The following is a 23213-nucleotide window of genomic DNA, read 5'->3' on the forward strand; positions in this document are numbered from 1 at the left end:
GAATGTGTTTGGCACAGTTCTGTGAATGAATGTGTGTGGCACAATTTTATGAATGAATGTGTGTGGCACAATTTTATGAATGAATGTGTTTGGCACAGTTCTGTGAATGAAAAGTACAAAAAGGGGATTGGATCTGGATATGGTATGAATAGATGACTTACTTAAATGTGTACAGGTAAGGAAAATCTAAGTTTTTAACCATGAATAGAGTATTTCTTTCAGCTGTAAAATTTTATGAAGTTCTTGAGTTTATGTTTACATATGGATCATTGATATGTTATTCAAGATGATTGTGATTCTCAGAAATGCTCAAATGCCACACTAATAGGACATTGTAGTATAATTTTTCAACAGTGTTATTCCTTTTAATAATAAATAATATTAACATGTTTACAGAATGTATCTGTGGTGAAAATGAGCAAATCATGCAATAGTATGTGATTAATATAATTTATTTTACTGATTGAACAAATATTTATGCAGAAAATATAATTGTGGCCACAGTAAATTTGTTTCTTTTGTTAGATGTTACTGTTTTGATTATTTGGTGCTTAACTTAGCCTCTTCAGCATCAGGGGACATTAATTGTTGTTATTGACAGATGAAAAAGAAAGGAAATCCTTGTGAATTTGTAACAAGTGGATTAATATTTATTTTGCATGATGTTGCGTACAATCCTGATGAAGAGTGCACCAAAGTCATGTGAACTTGATCCAATTCCAACGTCACTGCTGCTTGAGTGCTTAGATCCAGTATTGCCTTCACTAACTGATGTTATTAATACCTCTCTCTCATCAGAGGAAGTCCCATCATTTTTCAAAACTGCCATTGTAAAGCCTCTACTGAAGAAACCAACACTAGACCATAATGATTTAAAGAACTACCGCCCAGTTTCTAATCTCCCATTCATATCAAAAATCTTAGTAAAGGTTGTTCTATCCCAGCTTGTATCTCATCTGAATTCAAACAGTCTTTTTAGCAATGTACAATCTGCATATCGCCCTTGCCACAGTACTGAAACTACTCTTCTAAACGTAGTTAATGACATTCTCTCTGCTTTGAATAGCAGAAAGATTACAGTCCTCACCCTCCTTGATTTGTCTGCAGCATTTGACACAATAGACCATGATACATTACTTCACCATCTCCAGCATGTATTTGGCATTCATGATACAGCCTTACTGTGGTTCAAGTCCTACTTGGTCAACAGGACACAAATTGTGTCTGCAAATGGAATACACTCCAGCCCAGTTGATCTATGTTGTGGTGTTCGACAAGGGTCTGTTCTTGGACCTGTTCTCTTCATTCTGTACACTCAGCCGCTCTCAAGTGTCATAGATCATCATCTAGTGTCTCACCAATTGTATGCTGATGACACCCAAATATACAAATCTAGCCACCCAACTGAAGTTGATGCTACCATCCAAGGTGTAGAGAGGTGCATTTCTGATGTGAAATCATGGATGACATGTAACAAACTGCAGATGAATGATGATAAAACTGAGGCCATTCTGATTACAACACAAAGACTTTCTCATTCACATCCTTTACCTCAAACAATAAATATCAGCAAACCAACATTAAGTTCACACAATCAGTACGAAACCTAGGTGTTACTCTGGACGGTACTCTCACATTGCACCAACATGTCTTGAACATATGCAAGGCTGCATATCTTGAGCTGAGACACATCAGCTCCATTCACAAATATCTTTCAGTTGATGCCACTAAAACACTTGTGTGTTCATTAGTACTTTCAAGACTGGACTATTGTAACTCAATTCTGTCTGGTTCATCTCAATATCTACTCCAAAAACTTCAAAAAGTTCAAAACACAGCTGCTCGGATCATACTTAGAGTACCATGATCGAAGCACACCTCCCCGCTGCTCTGTGCCCTACACTGGCTATCCATTTGATCCAGAATCAAACACAAAATTTGTTTTCTGTGATACGTTTCACTGACAGACTCTAGTCCAACATACCTATCCGACCTCACCGATGTGTACACACCAGCAAGATACTTATGCTCCTCTTCTGACAATTGTATACTCATTATTCCCACTGTGAAAACAAAGTCATGTGGACAGCGTTCTTTTGCATACCAGGGCCCAGCAATGTGGAATGAATTGCCCACTGAACTTAGACACAAAGACACAGCGATCACATTCAAGAGTGCTCTCAAAACTCACTTATTTCGACTGCAAGAACAAACTTAAAGACCTAATAATATTTCCTACCTTAAATATTCTCAGCATGTTTTTTCTATGTTTTCTAATTTCATGGTGTTTGTGTTTGTAATCATATCATTATATGTTTTTTTATCTTATAGGTGTTGTCTAATGTTGTAAAGCGCTTAGAGCTTCTAAAGATTAGGTGCTATACAAAGTCCTCATTATTATTATTATTGTTATTATTATTATTATTTACAGCATGACACTGGGTAATTACATGATATTTACAGTGTGACACAGTAATGTACATAATATTTACAGCATGACACTGTAACTTTTCATGATGTTTACAGCATGACACTGGGTAATTTGCATGATGTGTACAACATGACACTGGGTAATTTGCATGATATAAATTTACAGCATGACATTAGGTAATTTACATGATATTTAATGCATGACACTGTAACTTTTGTGATGTTTACAGCATGACACTGGGTAATTTGCATATTTACAGCATGACACTGGGTAATTTACATGATATGTACAGCATGACACTGGGTAATTTACATGATATGTACAGCATGACACTGGATAATTTAAGTGATATTTACAGCTTGACTTGGGGTAATTTACAGGAAAAATGAAACAACACTGACATACAGTTCACTCAGGTTTTATTTTTAATGGTCCATGCATGTATAGAAATATATGGTAAATAAAGTTTTGTGCTTGGTAATTATAGATTTTGTAAATAAAACTTATCCAGAAACAATCTGCTACAAAAATATCATATCTGAAGGTTCCTGGTAACAATTTGCCTTACTTGGTTGAAGATAAGAACATACATATTGTTGTAAACTGGCCTTATTCATGACTAAAGACAGTGCATGATATGGTAGGTCACGCTTAACTGGCCATGTTAATGACTAAAGACAGTGCATTATATGGTAGGTCACGCTTAACTGGCCATGTTAATGACTAAAGATGGTGCATGATATTGTAGGTCATGCTTAACTGGCCATGTTAATGACTAAAGACAGTGCATGATATTGTAGGTCATGCTTAACTGGCCATGTTAATGACTAAAGACAGTGCATGCTATTGTAGGTCATGCTTAACTGGCCATGTTAATGACTAAAAACAGTGCATGATATTGTAGGTCATGCCTAACTGGCCACGTTAATGACTAAAGACAGTGCATGATATTGTAGTTCATGCTTAACTGGCCATGCTAATGACTAAAGACAGTGCATGATATTGTAGGTCATGCTTAACTGGCCATGTTAATGACTAAAGACAGTGCATGCTATTGTAGGTCATGCTTAACTGGCCATGTTAATGACTAAAGACAGTGCATGATATTGTAGGTCATGCCTAACTGGCCATGTTAATGACTAAAGACAGTGCATGATATTGTAGGTCATGCTTAACTGGCCATGTTAATAACTAGAAACATTGTATGACATGGTAGGTCATGCTTAACTGGCCATGTTAATGACTAAAGACAGTGAATGACATGGTAGGTCACTCTTAACTGACCATTTTGAATGACTAATGATGTGGTAGGTCACTCTGAACTGGCCATGTTATTGACTAGAGACACTATGATGTGGTAAATCACTCACATCATGTTTACAGTTTGCATGTTCCTTTGTTAATGTCTGATATAGTGTCTTTGCTAATGAGACCTGATTGGGAGAGTCCTAATTGGTAGTGTCTGATATTACCTTTGCTAGAGAGGCCCAATCGGTAGAATGATAGTACCTTGCTAGAGATGCCTGATTGGTAGTGTCTGATAGTACTCTTGCTAGAGAGGCCTGATTGGTAGTTTGATAGTACCTTGCTAGTGAGGCCTGATTGCCAGTGTCTGATATGTTGTCTTTGCTAGTGAGGCCTGATTGGCAGTGTCTGATAGTACTCTTGATAGAGAGGCCTGATTGGTAGTCTGATAGTACCTTGCTACTGAGGCCTGATTGGTAGTGTCTGATAGAGTATCATTGCTAGTGAGGCCTATTTGGTAGAGTCTGATAGTACTTGCTAGAGAGGCCTAATTGGTAGTGTATAATATTACCTTGGCTAGTGAGGCCTGATTGGTAGTCTGATAGTACTTTTGCTTGAGAGGCCTGATTGGTAGTCTGATAGTACCTTGCTAGTGAGGCCTGATTGACAGTGCCTGATATAGTGCCTTTGCTAGTGAGGCCTGATTGGCAGTGTCTGATAGTACTCTTGATAGAGAGGCCTGATTGGTAGTCTGATAGTACCTTGCTACTGAGGCCTGATTGGTAGTGTCTGATAGAGTATCATTGCTAGTGAGGCCTATTTGGTAGAGTCTGATAGTACTTGCTAGAGAGGCCTAATTGGTAGTGTCTAATATTACCTTGGCTAGTGAGGCCTGATTGGTAGAGTCTGATAGTACTCTTGCTTGAGAGGCCTGATTGGTAGTCTGATAGTACCTTGCTAGTGAGGCCTGATTGACAGTGCCTGATATAGTGCCTTTGCTAGTGAGACATGATAGGTAGTGTCTGATAGTACTCTTGCTAGAGAGGCCGGTAGTCTGATAGTACCTTGCTCACAAGGCCTGATTGGTAGTATGTGATATAGTGCTTTTGCTAGTGAGGCCTGATTGGTTGTGTCTGATAGCACTCTTGCTAGAGAGGCCTGATTGTTAGTTTGATAGTACTTTGGTAGTGAGACCTGATCGGCAGTGTCCAATATAGTGCCTTTGCTGGTGTGGCCTGATTGGTAGTGTCTGATAGTACTCTTGATATATAGGCCTGATTGGTAGTTTGATAGTACCTTGCTAGTGAGGCCTGATTGATAGTGTCTGATAGTACTTTGCTAGTGAGCCCTGATTGTTAGTGTCTGATATAGTGCCTTTGCTAGTGAGGCCTGAATGGTTAAGTCTGATAGTACCTTGCTAGAGAGGCCTGATTGGTAGTGTCTAATAGTACCCTTGCTAGATAGGTCTGATTGATAGTGTATGATATTACCTTGCTACAGAAGCCTGATTGGTAATGTCCAATAGTACCATTGCTAGAGAGCCTTGATTGGTAGTCTGATGGTACTCTTGCTGGAGGCCTGATTTATAGTCTGATAATACTCTTGCTAGTGAGGCCTGATAGTACCTTGCTAGAGAGGCCTGATTGTTAGTGTCTGATAGTACTCTTGCTAGAGATGTCTGATTGGTAGTGTCTAATAGTACCCTTGCTTGAGAGGCCTAATTGGTAGAGTCTGATATTACTCTTGCTAGAAAGGCTTGATTGGTAGTGTACGATATAGTGCCTTTGCTAGTGAGGCCTGATTGGTAGTCTGATAGTACCTTGCTAGAGAGGCCTGTTTGGTAGTGTCTGATAGTAGCATTGCTTGAGAAGCCTGATTGGTAGTCTGATAGTCCTCTTGCTAGAGAGGCCTGATTGGTAGTGTCTAATATTATCTTATGATAGAGAAACCTGATTGGTTGCGTCTAAGAGTACCCTTGCTTGAGAGGCCTGATTGGTAGTGTCTGATAGTACCCTTGCTGGAGAGGCTTTATTGGTGGTGTCTGATATAGTGCCTTTGCTAGTGAGGCGTGATTGGTTGAGTCTGTTAGTACCTTTGGTAGAGAGGCCTGATCAAAAAGTGGTATCTTATAGAGTACTTTGCTGGTGGGGCCTGATTGGTAATGTCAATTAGTGCCTTTGCTTGTTGGGCCTGATTGGTAATGTCTGTTAGTGCCTTTGCTTGTGGGGCCTGATTGGCATTGTCTGTTAGTGCCTTTGCTTGTGGGGCCTGATTGGTATTGTCTGATAGAGTGAATGTGTGTTAATTAAAATATGATATACTCATAATAGTAGTGCCTTTGCTTGTGGGGCCTGAATGGTATTGTCTGTTAGTGCCTTTGCTTGTGGAGCCTGATTGATAATGTCTGTTATTGGCTTTGTTTGTGGGCCTGATTGGTAATGTCTGTTAGTGCCTTTGCTTGTGGGGCCTGATTGATAATGTCTGTTATTGGCTTTGTTTGTGGGCCTGATTGGTAATGTCTGTTAGTGCCTTTGCTTGTGGGGTCTAATTAGTAATGTCTTTTATTGGCTTTGTTTGTGGGCCTGATTGGTAATGTCTGTTAGTGACTTTGCTTGTGGGGCCTGATTGGTAATGTCTGTTAGTGACTTTGCTTGTGGGGCCTGATTGATAATACTGTTAGTGCCTTTGCTTGTGGGGCCTGATTGGTATTATCTGTTAGTGCCTTTGCTTGTGGGACCTAATTGGTAATGTCTGTTAGTGACTTTGCTTGTGGGGCCTGATTGGTAATGTCTGTTAGTGACTTTGCTTGTGGGGCCTGATTGGTAATGCCTGTTAGTGCCTTTGCTTGTGGGGCCTGATTGGTAATGTCTGTTAGTGACTTTACTTGTGGAGCCTGATTGGTAATGGCTTTGTTTGTGGGCCTGATTGGTAATGTCTGTTAGTGCCTTTGCTTGTGGGGCCTGATTGGTAATGTCAATTAGTGCCTTTGCTTGTGGGGCCTGATTGGTAATGTCAGTTAGTGCCTTTGCTTGTGGGGCCTGATTGGTAATGTCAATTAGTGCCTTTGCTTGTGGGGCCTGATTGGTAATGTCTAATAGAGTGAATGTGTGTTAATTAAAATATGATATACTCATAATAGTAGTCATATTATTTAAAGGTTATTCTCAGTTTAAATCTGGTTATACAAGCTTATTTCATTACTGATGCAGTGAAAATTCTAGAAAAATATACTTTTAAGTTAATATCAATATTTTATAGTGCTATTTATTAGTCAACATTGATGTTGATGAAAGTCAAATTATTTTTGTCTCTCAAAATATGAACAAACACTCTCTCTGTCTCTCTCTGTGATACATATAGCATATTTTCCTGATTTAAATTTAAACTCTTTACAGCATTTTGAAGATCTGTTTAGCTACATGAAGTCATTGGAGAAAATACTTGCTTTAAAACCAGGAGTTATCTACCCTGGGCATGGTGCTCTAGTACCAGACGGAGTAAAGTACATCAATTATTATATCAGTCACAGGAATGAAAGAGAGAAGCAAATAATTGAAGTACTTGAGAAGAGCAGTCCAAAGTTTATCACATCTCTTGAAATTGTGTCCCAGGTTTATCAGGTGGGTTTAATTTTGTATGCACTTGTGTGTCATCCAACTATCAGCAGGTTCTCCTTCTAACCAGAATTCCATCTGCACCAGTAGAGAGAGGGTTATCAGTAAAGGTTATTTACTGGACATTGAAAAATATTGGACCCAAAGTCATGTGTCGCAGAGTGCCTGAACCTACAAAGTCATTATATGCCACATGAATGAGGGCCCAATATTTTGTTTTAATACTCAGTGAATACCCTTTTTTATATACTTAAAAACAAACATGTAAATCATTCTTTTATGTTATATGAATAACACAATTGAAAACAAAAACATATGTAAACATTTTATTGAAAATTTTGCATGTCATTCAATTAAGAAATTAAGCCTGAGCACAGCAGAAAAATGCATTTTACTTTACTAAACCTATGGAGGTATGTGCATACATGGGGTTATTCTCATTCAGCGTTGAATGAAACTATGTTTGTTAAAGAAGATGGAATGTCATGTAGCCAAAGAAAAACAATGAATTATTAATATTAATAAACAAATGAAGATTGAAGATACTGTTATGAGAAGATGAGCCCCAAATATTCAGTCTAAGGTTATCGTTGTGATTGTCTCAGTGCTGCTTATGATGGTGGGTAAATTTAAAAGTGCGTTTTGCATCTTTTTTGTGCCAGGGTATTTTGGTCTATTGATTTTGGAAAATAGATTTAAACAAAATATATAGATTCATGTTTGAGTCACTTGTATTTCAATAAATTTGGAGTTCAGGATAAAACGACAGACACACACACTCTCGCATTCATACTGACAGCGTTAACTAGCAATCTCTACCCATTCACATTCAATAGTTGTATAAATCATATTTATATTGTATTTTTTCCTTGCAGTTTAAATTATTGGATGTATGCAGATTTTATTTATTTAATTTGTATGATAGATATTTTTTTAATGAATGCTAGATTGACTAGATTCTCAGGCAGATAGGGTTACAATTGTTGTCATTATCTGGTGGCCATCAGGTTCACGTCATGGTCAGCATTCCATGTTTGTGTTTTGCCATTTTTTTAATAACCATAATTGGAAGTAGCTTACTGAATGCTGGCACATATTTACCATATAAGAAAGTGGTCAGTATTGTTACTTAATTATAGACAATACCTCTTAATATTGACCAGCAGTAACCATATTAAACTAATGAGACTCTGTATGAAGTATATAATAATATTTGGTGTAATGTTTGTGTCCGATGAGTAGATTACAAGAAGAATTTGGGTTCTGCCTGTTTCAGCCCCAAGGAAAGGTCAAAGGTCACATTTTTTATATACGTGTATTATGATATTTGTATGCTTGATATTTTAAAATGAATCTAGTCAGGAATAATTGTGGTACCTCTTGCTTAAAAGAGAACTTGTTAGTACCTGAAAACTCACACTATGATTCATACTGACATTCTGAGCATCGCATATGCTTATGTTTTCTGAAATAAACCTGCCAGATTGGGTTGGTTAATGGTATGTGATTTGTTGTATTAGGTCCACTTGAAAACTGTGAAGCTTCGTTAAACACGAATCAAAGAACTCAACACTCTTGTAGAGATTACTTAAATTATTTTACAATGAACAAAATAATGTCTTGTACAACCATAGTACCTTTCATTTCTATATAAATGCTACCAGTTCATCATTATATATGGCAACCTTTGAGAAAACAATAGATAAAATTTTAAATTAATTCTTTTGCGAAAAGTGTTAAAAAGAATTTGATCATAATTGATAGAAAGCATCTCAAGTCTGTACAATTTATGCTGATCCACCATCGGATATGGCACTGATTATTAAAACATAGAAAAACCTTTAAAGCTCCTCAAGTGAATTTGACCAGATTTGACATAAAGCACCCTAATGTACAGGGCTTTCAAGTTCAGACACCCTTATGAATAACAAAATCTTTTAGGGAGTGCTTCATAGAATTTGATCAGATTTGACATAAAGCATTGAGATATTGAGGGCAATTAGTTTTGTACAAATAATGCTAATCTGCAATCATATATGGTACTCTTATCAACATTCCTCTTCATTCCCAGTGGAACATAAGGCCTTCACTGCAGTGCTCCATTTGTCACAGCCTTGGGCTATCTGTTTTGCCTTACTTGAGGATATGCAGATAGTCTTAAGTATAGTGTCTTTGCCAAGTCATGGATTGTCATCCTTTTCTTCATTTGCCTTCAGGGTTCCAATCCAGGGTATGGTGAGAAATTTTGGGCTGGTGTCTCTGCCAGGTATATTCAGTCCATCTCCAGTTCCATTCCTTAACCCTTTACCTCATAGAGCATAGTTACAAAGTACAGCGCACTATAAATAGAACACCTGTTACCTATTCGACTCCATACGCATAGGCCTGCCTGTTAACTGTTAAGCAATGTAGTGTATTTATGTTTAACAGTAATTTTAACCTTTTAAATTTTTGGTACACATCTATTATGTGTGGAAAATTTTTAGAGTAAAGTCCAATTGTTATAGCTGTGTAATTATTTTTCAAGGAAGAATTTTTTATGTGCTTTAAAATCTTGAGAGAACTCATTTACCGTCATGTCAGTGAAGCCGCATGACCAACCATAGCTGCCGTTTCTCATACTCAAAATTTACAAGTTTTTCGTCTGCGTCTACATCACTAAGTCATCTGAATGTGATAATTTATAAAAACTAAATGCTGCCTACATCAATATCAGAGCCTTTACCTAAGTTATTGAATCTTTCATAGCTGTGATTCTAATTGTGAAAACTTCCTACGTACTGAATGAAATCCGCGACCACCATTTTGGAGAGTGGAGATTACGACCCAGTTACTTTAAATAGCAGATATCGACTAGTGCATAAACCGTGACCACATGATCTGATGTCATTGTCATTCGCAGAAATGAATGTAGTATCTAATAGGGGTTTTTCCCTGAAGGTGGCGCTATGAAAAACCGGCTTAAAATGGCTAATGTTTACAGCAGGCATCAAAAGGCGCTTCCATGAGAATGGATTAGAGGTATCAAAAGGCGCTTCCATGCAAATGGAGTAGAGGCATCCAAAGACGCTTGCATGAGGTAAAGGGTTAATGTTGCCAAATATGGGTTTCTGTTGTGTTCTCAGCCATAATTCCTGGTTGGGGATTTGGTCTGGCCATTTCATGCACAAGATCTGCCAGAGACAAATATTGATGCAGACCTGCAGCTTATGTTTCAAGTGGTTTTTTTTTCTGTGCCTCCAGGCCCCATAGAGCAGGACTGATTTGATGTTGGAGTTGAACAGTTTAGGTGGATGTTATCATTTCTCCAGACAAGTCTGAGGTAACAGGATGACTTGCCTTGGTAATTCTGGCTTTGATGTCTTCGTCTGCATGACTTGCCTTGGCAATTCTGGCTTTGATGTCCTCGTCTGCATGACATGCTTTGGCAATTCTGGCTTTTATGTCCTTGTCTGTTCTTTCTGACTTGTTCACAGTGCTGCCAATGTATGTGAACTTGTCTTTTTTCTTGTTGGCATTGATCTCCACATGGGTAATTCAGGCTACAGTATGTTGGCTCTCTGTCTTTGATTGCTTGTACTGGATTGTGTCTGACAGAAGTTCAATATCATCTGCAAAGTCTAGATCTTCCAGCATTTGGGTCACGGTCCACAGTATTTCCTCATGGTTGGTCCATTGCAATCTTTTTCACCCAGTTTGTAACTAATGAGATCATTGATGAAAGTAAGCATCCTTGCCTGATATCAGTGCCAACAGAAAAAAGGAGACAAGTCTGTGTTGTGAATGAATTTTCAGGTTGTGTTTTTGTAGAGTCACTGCCATATGGAGTTTCTATCCACCTTGTCTACTGCAGACTTGGTCCTTTGCAAAATCAGCCTTGTGAGAATCTTGTTCAGTAGGATTAGAAGCTGAATACCCTTCCTGTTCTGGCAGTTGCTTTCTTGGAAATCTTAACAATGTAGCCATTCTTCCACCCTTACAATATCTCTTCTTTGTCTCATATTTCCTGTAGAAGGTCAATCAAAGTTTGGGATTGGGTTGGATGTTGTCCAGGCCAGGGGCTTTGCCACTCTTTATGAAACTTCCTTGGTAATGGGTCCTATGTTGATATCCATATGCTCTTCCTGTTCTGTGATGATTGGGTTTTCCACAGCTGTGCCCCTAAGCAAGTTGATGAAATGTTTCTTCCACCCGTAAAACTTCTGCAAGCTTGCGCAGGATATTCCCATCCTTTCTGCATACAGTTTATGCTTGTGTTTGGTTTTCCTTCCTAATAGTTGCCATGTGATGTTGTAGAGGGTCCTTGTATAATTTATTTTAGCAGCTGTATCATTATACATGGCAAGTTTGTCAACAATCATTTGGTTATCTTTCCTTAAGCTCTTCTTGATTTCGTTATTCTTACTTTTGTATTCATCCAGAAGATTGTGTTTCTTTGCTCTGGTCTTTGCCTTTACGAGTCTCTGCTTGATTTCTCATCTGTCTTCAGTCCTTTTGATTGTATCTTCTGACAGTCAGTTCTTGAGCTTCTGTCTTCTGAATCCCAGCATCTCCACACAGGTTAACGTGGATGTGCTTCTAACTCATTCCCGCTTTATTATATGGAGCTATCATCACGGTCAGCAAAAGCCTGGAATCTGTTAGAGAGAGAAATGTTGAACTCCTGTTGTTACTCAACAGTCTTGAGCATTGATAGTGTTATATCATAGGTGTCCAGTCTGGAATCCAGTCTTCTTTATGTTGCTGATTTTGATCTTCAGTTTTGCCAGCCCCAGCTCATGGTCCAAGTCAGCCAGCATATGCTCCTCTGCAGGTTTCACATCTATCTGTCTTCCTCAGACTACAAGGTGGTCAATCTGATTCTCTTTTGCTGAATCAGGGGAATTCCATATATCCTTGTAGATCCTATGATGGGGAAAAACTGTCCCTTGAATCACAAGGTCTTACAGCCCACAGAAGTCAGCAAAGAGTTTTCCATTGCCATTCATCTCTCCTAGGTCCTCTTTACTCATGATGAGTTGCTGCTGCCCACTTTTATATTCATATCACCCATCACAAGTGTTACATACTTCTTTGGTCTTGTCAATCATTCTTGGCAGTTGCTCATAAAAATCATCCTTGGCTTCCTGTCTGCAAGGTTTGTTGGAGCATAGCACTTCACAGCAGTTATCTTTTAGAATTTTGACTGGAAGCAGGGTGTTCAAATCCTGTTGCTGACTTGTTCCCACTCCATAAGGCTTATTGATTTCTTGCTCAAACATCAGTCCCATTCCATTTGATGTGGTTGTCATCCTTGCTAGGCAGTCCTGATCAGAGATATCCTGATGCAAAGGTGATTTGGCCTGATGTTGTTCATCGGACCTCTCTAAGTCCTAGGATCTTCAACCAGTACCTGTCCATCTCTTTGGCAGATTGTGTTGTTTTCTCTCATTCCATGTCATCTCATTAATATCACATGTCAAATAAAAATTTGTGAAATAGAAGCTGCTGCTTTACAATAGTATAAGTCCAAAACCTATTATTATGTTCTACTTATAGTAGCCGTATAATACATTTCCAAAAAATAGATGGGTATCTTCAGTTTGAAAGCTGATAAATACAGATTAACTATGATATTGAAGAGAATTTAGTAGTGGACTATAATTTTAAAAAATGGTGGAAGACATTAAACAAAAGATGTTTTATTGCTGTGACTCATGGCTGTTAAATGACTGAAAATTATTAGAGTGATCCTTTTAAACAATAAAGTATACAGTATCAGAAAAATCGCAGGAAATAATGTTTTATATATTATTAAGAAAAAGAATATGAGAACATTGTACTACAGCACTTGTGTTGAATAGATTGTTATGCTTGTAGCAGAATTTGTCGAGTTGACTGTATGATCACTCAGCAAAAGCTAGATGCGTAAACTTGTTTTGTTTATAAATAATTTGTCAGTATGTTTTATGTGTGTATTCTGGTACCTGTCCACATGGATTTTTCACATTTGTCGCAATAATTTTAACCAGCTGCAGAGCCAGGTTAGTTGCAAAAGTAAATGTTTAGCCAGTTTATTCTAATTATGGCATGTAATGTGTAGTTTACACTATTTGTCACTTTGATGATACATATATCTCTCTAATGAGAGACCACCTGTCTTGGAAGAACATTTTATATTGGCAAATGGGTGATCAATCAAGACCGGTTTCGCTGATTAATCAAAACAATAATCACATGAGCCATATAAGCTACGTTTTATGCAGTGTAAAATCTGACTTGAAGGACTCCTGTTTTGCAAGAATATCCATCAAAGTAGACCATATTTTTAATGCAAGAATCAATATGTTATAAAATGTGATGATCTTGGTTGAGAGATCATTGTTAGCTCACCTGTCTGTAAGTACCACTCAGTGTAATGTATGCTCCTTTGTTCATTATTATCTCACCTGTCTGTAAGGGTCAGTCAGCATATGGTGTATTCCTTTGTTCATTATTAGCTTACCTTTTTTACACGTACCACTCAATGTAATATATGCTTTTTTGCTCATTATTAGCTCATCTGTCAGTAAGGCTCAGTCAGCATATGGTGTGTTCCTTTGTTCATTATTAGGCAGATGGGGTTGTTTCTTAAGACAGATTTAACTATTTACAGACATATAGTACTTGCTTGATGCCCATAATAAGAACTATGTTGGCTACCATTTCAGGGTTTGATGCCTAAAACAAGACCTATATGGACTACCATTTAGGGGTTTGATGCCTAGAACAAGGCCTATATTGACTACTATCTAGGGTTTGATGCCTAAAACAAGGCCTATATTGACTAATATCTAGGGTTTGAGGCCTAACACAAGACCTATATTGGCTACCATTTCAGGGTTTGAGGCCTAAAACAAGACATATGGACTACCATTTTAGGGGTTTGATTACTAAAACAAGACCTGTATTGACTATCATTTAAGGGTTTGTTACCTAAAACAAGACCTATGCTGACTATCATTTAAGGGTTTGATGACTAAAACAAGCCCTATATTGACTACTATTTAGGGGTTTGATGACTAAAACAAGACCTATATTGACTATCATTTAAGGGTTTGTTGCCTAAAACAAGACGTATGTTGACTACTATTTAGGGGTATGATACCTAAAACAAGACCTATATGGACTACCATTTAAAGGTTTGATGACTAAAACAAGACCTATATTGACTGTCATTTAAGGGTTGGATGCCAAAAACAAGACCTATTTGACTATCATTTAAGGGTTTGTTGCCAAAAACAAGACCTATATTGACTATCATCTAAGGGTTTGTTGCCTAAAACAAGACCTGTATTGGCTACCATTTAAGGATTTGATGACTAAAACAAGACCTATATTGACTATCATTTAAGAGTTTGTTTCCTAAAATAAGACCTATATTGACTATCATTTTAGGGTTGGACGCCTAAAAGAAGACCTATATTGACTATCATTTAAGGGTTTGATGCCTTAAACAAGGCCTATATTGACTACTATTTCAGGGTTTGGTTAATGATCTGATTCCTGCTGCTGACAAAAATGTCCAAAACCATCTCCAGAAATTACTAAAGGAAGGAAAAGCAGGTCTGTTAATTTTTTTCTTCTTATAGCAAATCTGTTTTTAAAGTGAAAATGACAACATGCATTTTGAAAGCAAAGTTTAGTTGTAAGGTGTTTTTACAAAGTTTTGCAAGAACTAATTCAGTCTTTTGGGAATGAATTGTTATGAATATTTGATTTAATTTATATTCGATTTAATTTAATTGTTTGTTTGTTAGTTTTTTTAAATATATTCCATTACATGCTGTTGTAATGTAATTTTATTTACTGGATTTAACATTTTCCAGCAATTAGTTTGACCTGGTTTTTGGTAAACATTAATAATATAAACTTTGTATCTAATACTGATCTAGTTCCTGACCTTGATTCAGAAATCAGCGAGTTGAAGTAAACAACTTTTTTATTTTTTTATTATTTTAATCTTTCTTTGTTGTTGTTGTTGTTGTTGTAGGGTTTAACGCCATTTTTCAGCACACGATAGGCTATACATGGCGGCCAGTATTAATGGTGGAGGAAGAACCCGGGAAATCCCCGGAAAGAACTACCGACCCTCGAGAAGCTACTGGCAAATCTTTCTTTGTGTAGATTCGTAAAGTGAAATCGAGGCCATACTGGGAGTACATGATGTTAGGCATTTACAGCTTCTGTGTGGTTCTAGAAACACGATCATGTGACCCTCATATGGGAATCTGTTTTGTGTCCTAATTTAGTGTATAACCTTTTTCTATAGAGAATTTAGTCAGTTGGGCTATAAAACATCAACACTTTAAGGTGTTTTTTTGTGACCAGTTTGAGTTAAAATTCTATTTTCTGGAATTATTCATTCTTTTTCCTGGAAATATTTAAATGCTCATAGAGAATTCTTGGACCAAGACGTTTATTTAAATTTTATTTGGAATTCAAAACTGGAATATTATTTTCTGTAGTTCAACAAGGAACTGTTGACACATCAGGACAACACTGACCACAGCATATATCATCGTCCTCCATCTTGGATTTTTTTATTATGGCTGCAACTCAGATTCATTTAGGACTTTTTATTTCTATGACTTCTATTTTTTAATTCTTGGATTATGCTTGTTGTCTTCACTCTTTTCTTGTTACTGTTTTAAAGAGCCTAAAACATAACAGAATTAATACAATAGTTGGATCACAGAGCATTCTTACAATACACCACTCCCTTGAGGGACCCCACGTGGCCGAGTGGTGTAAAGGACTCACCATTACGAATCACTGCCATCTGACCTCTGTCTGTGTGGGCTTGAGTCTCAGGCTCGGCTAACATGTGTACATGATGAAAGCCTGCCAGTAGGCTTCTTGTGGGTTGGTGGTTCTTCCTCCACCAGTTATACTGACCGCCATGTATAGCCTATCTTGTGCAGAAAAATGGCACTACACCCTACAACAACAACAACCACTTCCTCAATAACTCACACCCCGAAAACTCGCAAACCTGTTTATAGTGTAGGTACAGGTCTGGATTCCATTTTTGTAAACAAGAAAATACCCCAAAATTGATCCTTTTTTTCTTGAACTTGAAGAAAATCGTGATCAAAATTGATAACTGAAACATTAATATATTGCTTATTTTATGCTCAAGAATGGTAGGCAGGACCTGTAAATTGTAATCAACATTATGAAATTATTAACTTTTAATAGGAAGTCATATAATTTGTTACATTGTCTTTCCAAATAACATTCTTAGTATACTGTAATTAATGATATTGAAGGAAATCATGTCATCAGTATTGTACTAATTGAACATTTAAAAAAATTAAGTTTTGATCTTGATGATTGTGTCACGAAATAAATGTCATTAGTTTTTTTTAAAAAGTAATCTTGTTTGATTTGGTGCATCAGCATTTAGTCTGGTTCCCTGCTTCATAGACTACCCACTTCGTACTAAACTATGACATACCACTCCGGAAACCAGAGTAACCAACAAAACAAAAATCAGTGATGTAATATGCAAATGTTTTTGCATACATATGATGGTTGTTGAAACCAGTTGGAATAATGTTAACAATCTTTGAGATGTTGGGCATTTTGAAAATAAATATAATTTATATAGAATAACAAACAACATTGGAAAAAGCATTTTATAGACAATTATTCTTGATTCAATCATACAATGAGGAATTAGTAATTAAACAGCCCATGTCCCACCCACCCAACATCCATTTTTCTCAGTGTCAAGCAGATTTTTTTGGAGGTTCCTTTGTAACTTGTGCCCTCGCTTATATTGCTATCTCTGTTTTTGGACCCCATTTTGTGCAAGTAATTGAGGGAGAGGTGCAGTTGCATCAAATTGCATTCTAACAGCAGTTTACACAACAGTTGGATTAAAGAGCACTCATTAAGCAATTTACACAATAGTTTGATCAAAGAGCACTCTCTAAGCAATTTACATACCAGTTGGATCAAAGACCACTCTAAGAAATTTACACAACAATTGGATAAAAGATCACTCTAAAAGCAATTTACACAACAGTTGGATCAAAGAGCATTTTCAAAGCAATTTACACAAGTCAGATCCAAGAGCACTCTGAAAGCAATTTACACGACAGTTGGATCAAACAGCACTCTCAAAGCAATTTACACAACAATCAGATCAAAAAGTACTCTTGAAGCAATTTACACAACAGTTGTATCAAAGAGCACTCTCAAAGCAATTTACACAACAGTTGGATCAAAGAGTACTCTCAAAGCAATTTACACAACAGTTGGATCAAAGACCACTCTCAAAGCAATTTACACAACAGTTGGATCAAAAACCACTCTAAGAAATTTACACAACATTTGGATAAAAGGGCAATTTCATAAACATTTTACACAACAGTTGGATCAAAGAGCACTCTCAACACAATTTACACAACAGTTGGATCAAAGAGCACTCTCAACACAATTTACACAACATTTGGATAAAAGGGCAATTTCAAAGCATTTTACACAACATTTGCATCAAAGAGCACTCTCAAAACAATTTACACAACAGTCAGATCAAAGAGCACTCTAGCATCAAGGTCTTTAAGACTTTACAAATAATGGCAATTAATCATCAGACATTGTTGTCATTATTAAAATAGAAACATTCTGCATTAAGAATAGAGATGCCTTTGAATGGTTTTCTCTCCAGAAAACAACTCAACAGAATTCACCAATAGCTTTTTAGCATCAAGGATTTTTGTTTTATTTGCCTGTTACTGTTAATTCAGTTGTGTTGATAAATTAAAATTTTCATGGTTTTGCAAACAAGGACATTTTCTTTTATATTTATGGATTGGGGAAGAAGTCTTGTGTTTCTTTAGAAGGGCCATTTTTAATTTGGTCTTTCAATTCATTGGTTTGCATTATTCATATAATCCTTGAAATATAGAGAATCTAGATTACATCAACTTGCTATGAAATAAAACCACAATTAACAAAATTGTATAAATAATTAAATAACTTATTAGAAGAAGCAAAATTATGTAATTTGATAAAAATTTGACAGGTGTCCTTGCATAACACCTTTAAAATTTAGACACATGAAATCAGTTATTGACAAGTATGCCCAGTGTAGTCCAGATTGTCATGCCAACACTGTTGCATTTGAATATTAGGATGTCAGACATGTAAACCATCTCAGGCTCTCATGGGCCTCTTGCTTTCTAGAAGGGACTTCCCAAAGGTCACTACATTAATAGTTTATAGGGAGGAGTGATAATTTTATGGCAGCATTAGAAATCACTCAAAAAATTGCAGATCTTCACATAAGAATTGCCTTAATAGATTATCTCTCTTTATAATGGGGATAGTACAGATTACTTGCATTATAATGAGGGAGCATTATACTGAGTGATGTTCTAACAAGCCCATGTCATAACATTGCATAACTGCACAAAAATATAGTATTGTATGATGTGCAATCACATTATAAATGGTTCTTATTAGCCATGAACCAAAGAAAAGTGAAGTGATTTAAGAAATGAGGATCAAAGAACATTCAACCAATTTATTGGGACCCATGGGCTTATTCATTTTTTAAGAGTGGTGGTGCTTTAAAGCAAGGCACCACTTTGTCCATGTTATATGAGTGGTGGTGCTTTATAACATGGTATCATTTTGTCCATGTTATTTGAATGGTGGTGTTTTATAGCAAGGCACCACTTTGTCCATGTTATATGAGTGGTGGTGCTTTATAGCAAGGTATCACTTTGTCCATGTTATTTGAATGGTGTTGTCTTATAGCAAGGCAATACTTCTATCCATGTTATATGAGTGGTGGTACTTTATAGCAAGGCAACACTCCTATCCATGTTATATGAGTGGTGGTACTTTATAGCAAGGCAACACTCCTATCCATGTTATATGAGTGGTGGTGCTATATAACAAGGCAACACTCCTATCCATGTTATAAGAGTGGTGGTGCTTTATAGCAAGGTAACACTCCTATCCATGTTATATGAGTGGTGGTACTTTATAGCAAGGTATCACTTTGTCCATGTTATTTGAATGGTGTTGTTTTATAGCAAGGCACCACTTTGTCCATGTTATATGAGTGGTGGTGCTTTATAACAAGGAAACACTCCTATCCATGTTATATGAGTGGTGGTACTTTATAGCAAGGCAACACTCCTATCCATGTTATATGAGTGGTGGTACTTTATAGCAAGGCAACACTCCTATCCATGTTATAAGAGTGGTGGTGCTTTATAGCAAGGTAACACTCCTATCCATGTTATAAGAGTGGCAGTGAGATACTAGGCACCACCCTATAAGAGTGGCAGTGAGATACTAGGCACTAATCTATCCATGTTATAAGAATGGCAGTGATATATGGAGGTGCTTTGCAATGAGGTACCCCCTTATCTGTGTTGTATGAGAGGCAATGCTTTATAGCAAGGCAACACTCCTATCCATGTTATATGAGTGGTGGTACTTTATAGCAAGGCAACACTCCTATCCATGTTATAAGAGTGGTGGTGCTTTATAGCAAGGTAACACTCCTATCTATGTTATAAGAGTGGCAGTGAGATACTAGGCACCACCCTATAAGAGTGGCAGTGAGATACTAGGCACTAATCTATCCATGTTATAAGAATGGCAGTGATATATGGAGGTGCTTTGCAATGAGGTACCCCCTTATCTGTGTTGTATGAGAGGCAATGCTTTATAGCAAGGCAACTCTCCTCTCCATGTTATAAGAGTGGCAGTGGTATACTGGCGTGTTTTGTAGTGAGGCATCACCCTATCCATGTTGTAAAAGTGGTGGTGGTATACTGGGATGCTTTGTATTGAGGCAGCATCCTACTCATATAATGGGGCAGTGGTATACTGGGTTGCTTTATTTTGAGTATAGTGATGTACCAACTTACTCAGGTTATAATAGGGACAGTGGTATAATGTGAATTTTTATAATGAGGTCCCATCCCACACATTTTATAAGAGGGGCAGCACTATAATGGATAGATTTAAGGTTATAAGTGGCAGTGGTATACTTTGGAGATTTATTGTGAGTGACTATTGTATTACTACTATTTAGTCATCATTAGGACTATTGTTTTAGGACTATTTAGTCATCATGATGTGTATTGTCTAAACCATAAATTGATCCTTACTAGTGTAGGTAATAATGTTCATGCAATTTATGAATGAGATTGATTAGAATTTCTGATTTCTTTTTTTACAGAGGCTGAGAAGACTGGTATGGAAACAATGTGGAGAATACTAAAACCAAAAAGCAGTATTTAGTGTCAGATCTTGTTTACGAAAGAGTAAATCATGTACCCAGAAAGATAGACATCATATTTGATCATCCTTGGGGACTTGGGACTGACAGATTTTGATTCTCCACATTCCTCACCTCTGGAGTACATTTAAAAATGCATTTGGTGTCTTGAATCATTCAAGAAGCAATTTAAGTAATTTGATTGGATCAATACAAATTGTTCTGAAAATTCTAATTCCCCTTTGAATAATTCCCCAGTCATATTTACATTACGATGAAGCTCTGCTACCTATCAAATGCAGCAATCACAGAAAATGAAGAATGTTGTCTTTCCAATTTAGATGAAGGGAAGAAACTCTTCATAACCCATATCCATATCTCCCCTCCTCACTACTTGGTGGCTACATTTGTTTACTAGTGTTTAGCTTTTTGTTCAATATGATATACATAATATCTCATACTTGTAAGTAAATCTTGTGAAATTATTGACCATACAAAACCAGTATAATACTGAGAGTAAAGATATTTGCTACATGTTACAATCAATATTTTGTTAAATTTGGTCATATTTATAGGAATTTTCACAGATGTGGACTTACAGGTAAAACCCGTTATAACACATTCATTATGATGCAATTCCTCTTATAATGCGATAGCAGCATGGCTCCCATTTTTTAATTTAAAGTGACGACTCCTTTAAGATTCTAAATGCATGCTCTAGGAAAAGCCAATTATTCATAACCCTTTTAATTCCAGCACTGCATTAAATGTTGCCTTAACTTCACTGTGCACTGTTTCCATCATATTGGCATGTATATAATTCAAAACTGAGGTATATTTGATGTCTGATGTTATTCTTTTGACCCCAAGCATTGCATTAAAATGGGTTTTACCTGTATATTCTTCTGACCGTGTAACATGGTATTTTTGATGTCTATTGTTGGATGTTTTCATGAACACTGCTGATATTTATTCAATTATTTATTTGTGCAGTTGAATAATTTTGATTTTCTTATTTTTCATTCTTTGTTATTTAGAAAATTGATAGAGCATGTCAGTGAAATGCATAAAATGAGAATGATTATAGGGAAATGAGGACATGATGGGACTTGCTTTGCATGTACCAAATGTTTCTTTACAACTAAATGCAGTGTTTGTGCATCGTGGTCAGAAAACATATGGTCCACGGTACTGTGATGAGGATTAAAGACAAGAGACTGTAAATTCAGAAGAACTGCAACATGCTGAGTTTACATCTGAATATGTCATCACTGGCCTCTGGTCATTGTGGAGGGAGACACTTTGTAGTTCTTTCACCCAGCAAAAATTGTGTATTCAGTTCCCACAGTGATATCATTGGAGGAGTTATGACCCCTGATTACTTGTCTTGATAATTTTGGCTTTTGTAGTATAACTTTACAAAGAATTATTAAATTTTAGCCATATTTAGTATGCAGCTTTATGTAATGAAGAATTCTTATGAGCTTGATTTCAAGATTTCCACAGTGAAGACTTCATGAGATTGATTTCCATCTATCTTTGTCATGATTTAGGAGTTATGGTCACTGATTTACCATCCTCCATAAATTGCTGTATTTTTTTACCAATTTAGATATGCAACTTCAGACAGATATTGAGGTTAACTTTAAGGATACCTTTTCAGACTTGCATTCTAACAAATTCAGGAATCATTTCAGATAAATTTAGTATGCAGCTTTAAGTTGTTGAATTCCCACATAGGTTTGACTGCCAGCATTTAACATCATCAGACTTATTGCACAATATTGTTAAACACACTCTTTTCTGTGAAGTTAGTTGAAGGTCCTACAGAGCCAGTATTGGTAAGGTGTGGCCCATTGCAATGATCGATATTCAAATGTTTTCAAAATAATACAGAAAATTTGTTGAGAATCGATCCCTTGTAGAATTAATTATCCCTTAAATATGAATATACATGTACATTATGTTATAACTTGTTTTTAAGCTGTCTTATATGAGTACATTTGTAGAGTATTTTAATTTATTCAGATCTATAATATTTTTACTAAATTACTGATTGATTTGTATTGTCAGTCTTGGGTAACATTGAAGAAATGTCCACTTTTATTAGCTTTATTTTTCAGATATATTGAAAAATGATCATCTGTTTTTTGTTTTTCTTCTATATGGTTTTTCTCACACATAAATTATATTGGTGATTGATGGATTTTGATTAAAAATTAAAAGAAGCCTGGAAAATTGGGGTCTTGCCTATAGCCAAGAAACATACAGAATATGAAATTTTATATCTGTCACAAAACTCCATCATATATATATATATATATATATATATATATATATATATATATATATATATGTTCAGTAGTTTTCTTCAGAGTAAAATGAATTTGTAAATTATATTGGTTTTCACTCTGCATGTTTGAAAATTCAACATGTTAGAAAAGACTTTTAAAGGTATTGTATTATGAGTCTTAGATTCAATTTCTATGCACAGAAATGTTCAGAATTACTGGGCATGATCAGAATTATGGACATGTTTACGAGTACAGGTTAGGATGACTGAAAACAGAGATGGTCAGGAAACCATACAGTTCTTCACCTCGAACACAAACATACCATTACTTTTGTAATGATATTTTTGATTGGTTGAAAA

The 23213-nt window shown here is 36.4% G+C and overlaps 1 protein-coding gene across 1 annotated transcript in view; it reads left to right on the forward strand.

The window, feature by feature from the left end:
* Positions 1-22700, forward strand: part of LOC149783255 (endoribonuclease LACTB2-like) — a 58557-nt gene extending 35857 nt beyond the window's left edge. Inside the window, exons 5-7 of the mRNA XM_089931487.1 lie at positions 7072-7296; positions 14793-14874; positions 20522-22700. Coding sequence (XP_089787613.1) covers positions 7072-7296; positions 14793-14874; positions 20522-20583 — 369 coding nt within the window. The 3' untranslated portion in view covers positions 20584-22700. The remainder of the gene's footprint in view (positions 1-7071; positions 7297-14792; positions 14875-20521) is intronic.
* Positions 22701-23213: the final 513 nt, after the last annotated feature.

Source organism: Sinohyriopsis cumingii, chromosome 14 (assembly GCF_028554795.1).
Source record: "Sinohyriopsis cumingii isolate HCF-2022 chromosome 14, ASM2855479v2, whole genome shotgun sequence".
NCBI lineage: Eukaryota > Metazoa > Mollusca > Bivalvia > Unionida > Unionidae > Sinohyriopsis > Sinohyriopsis cumingii.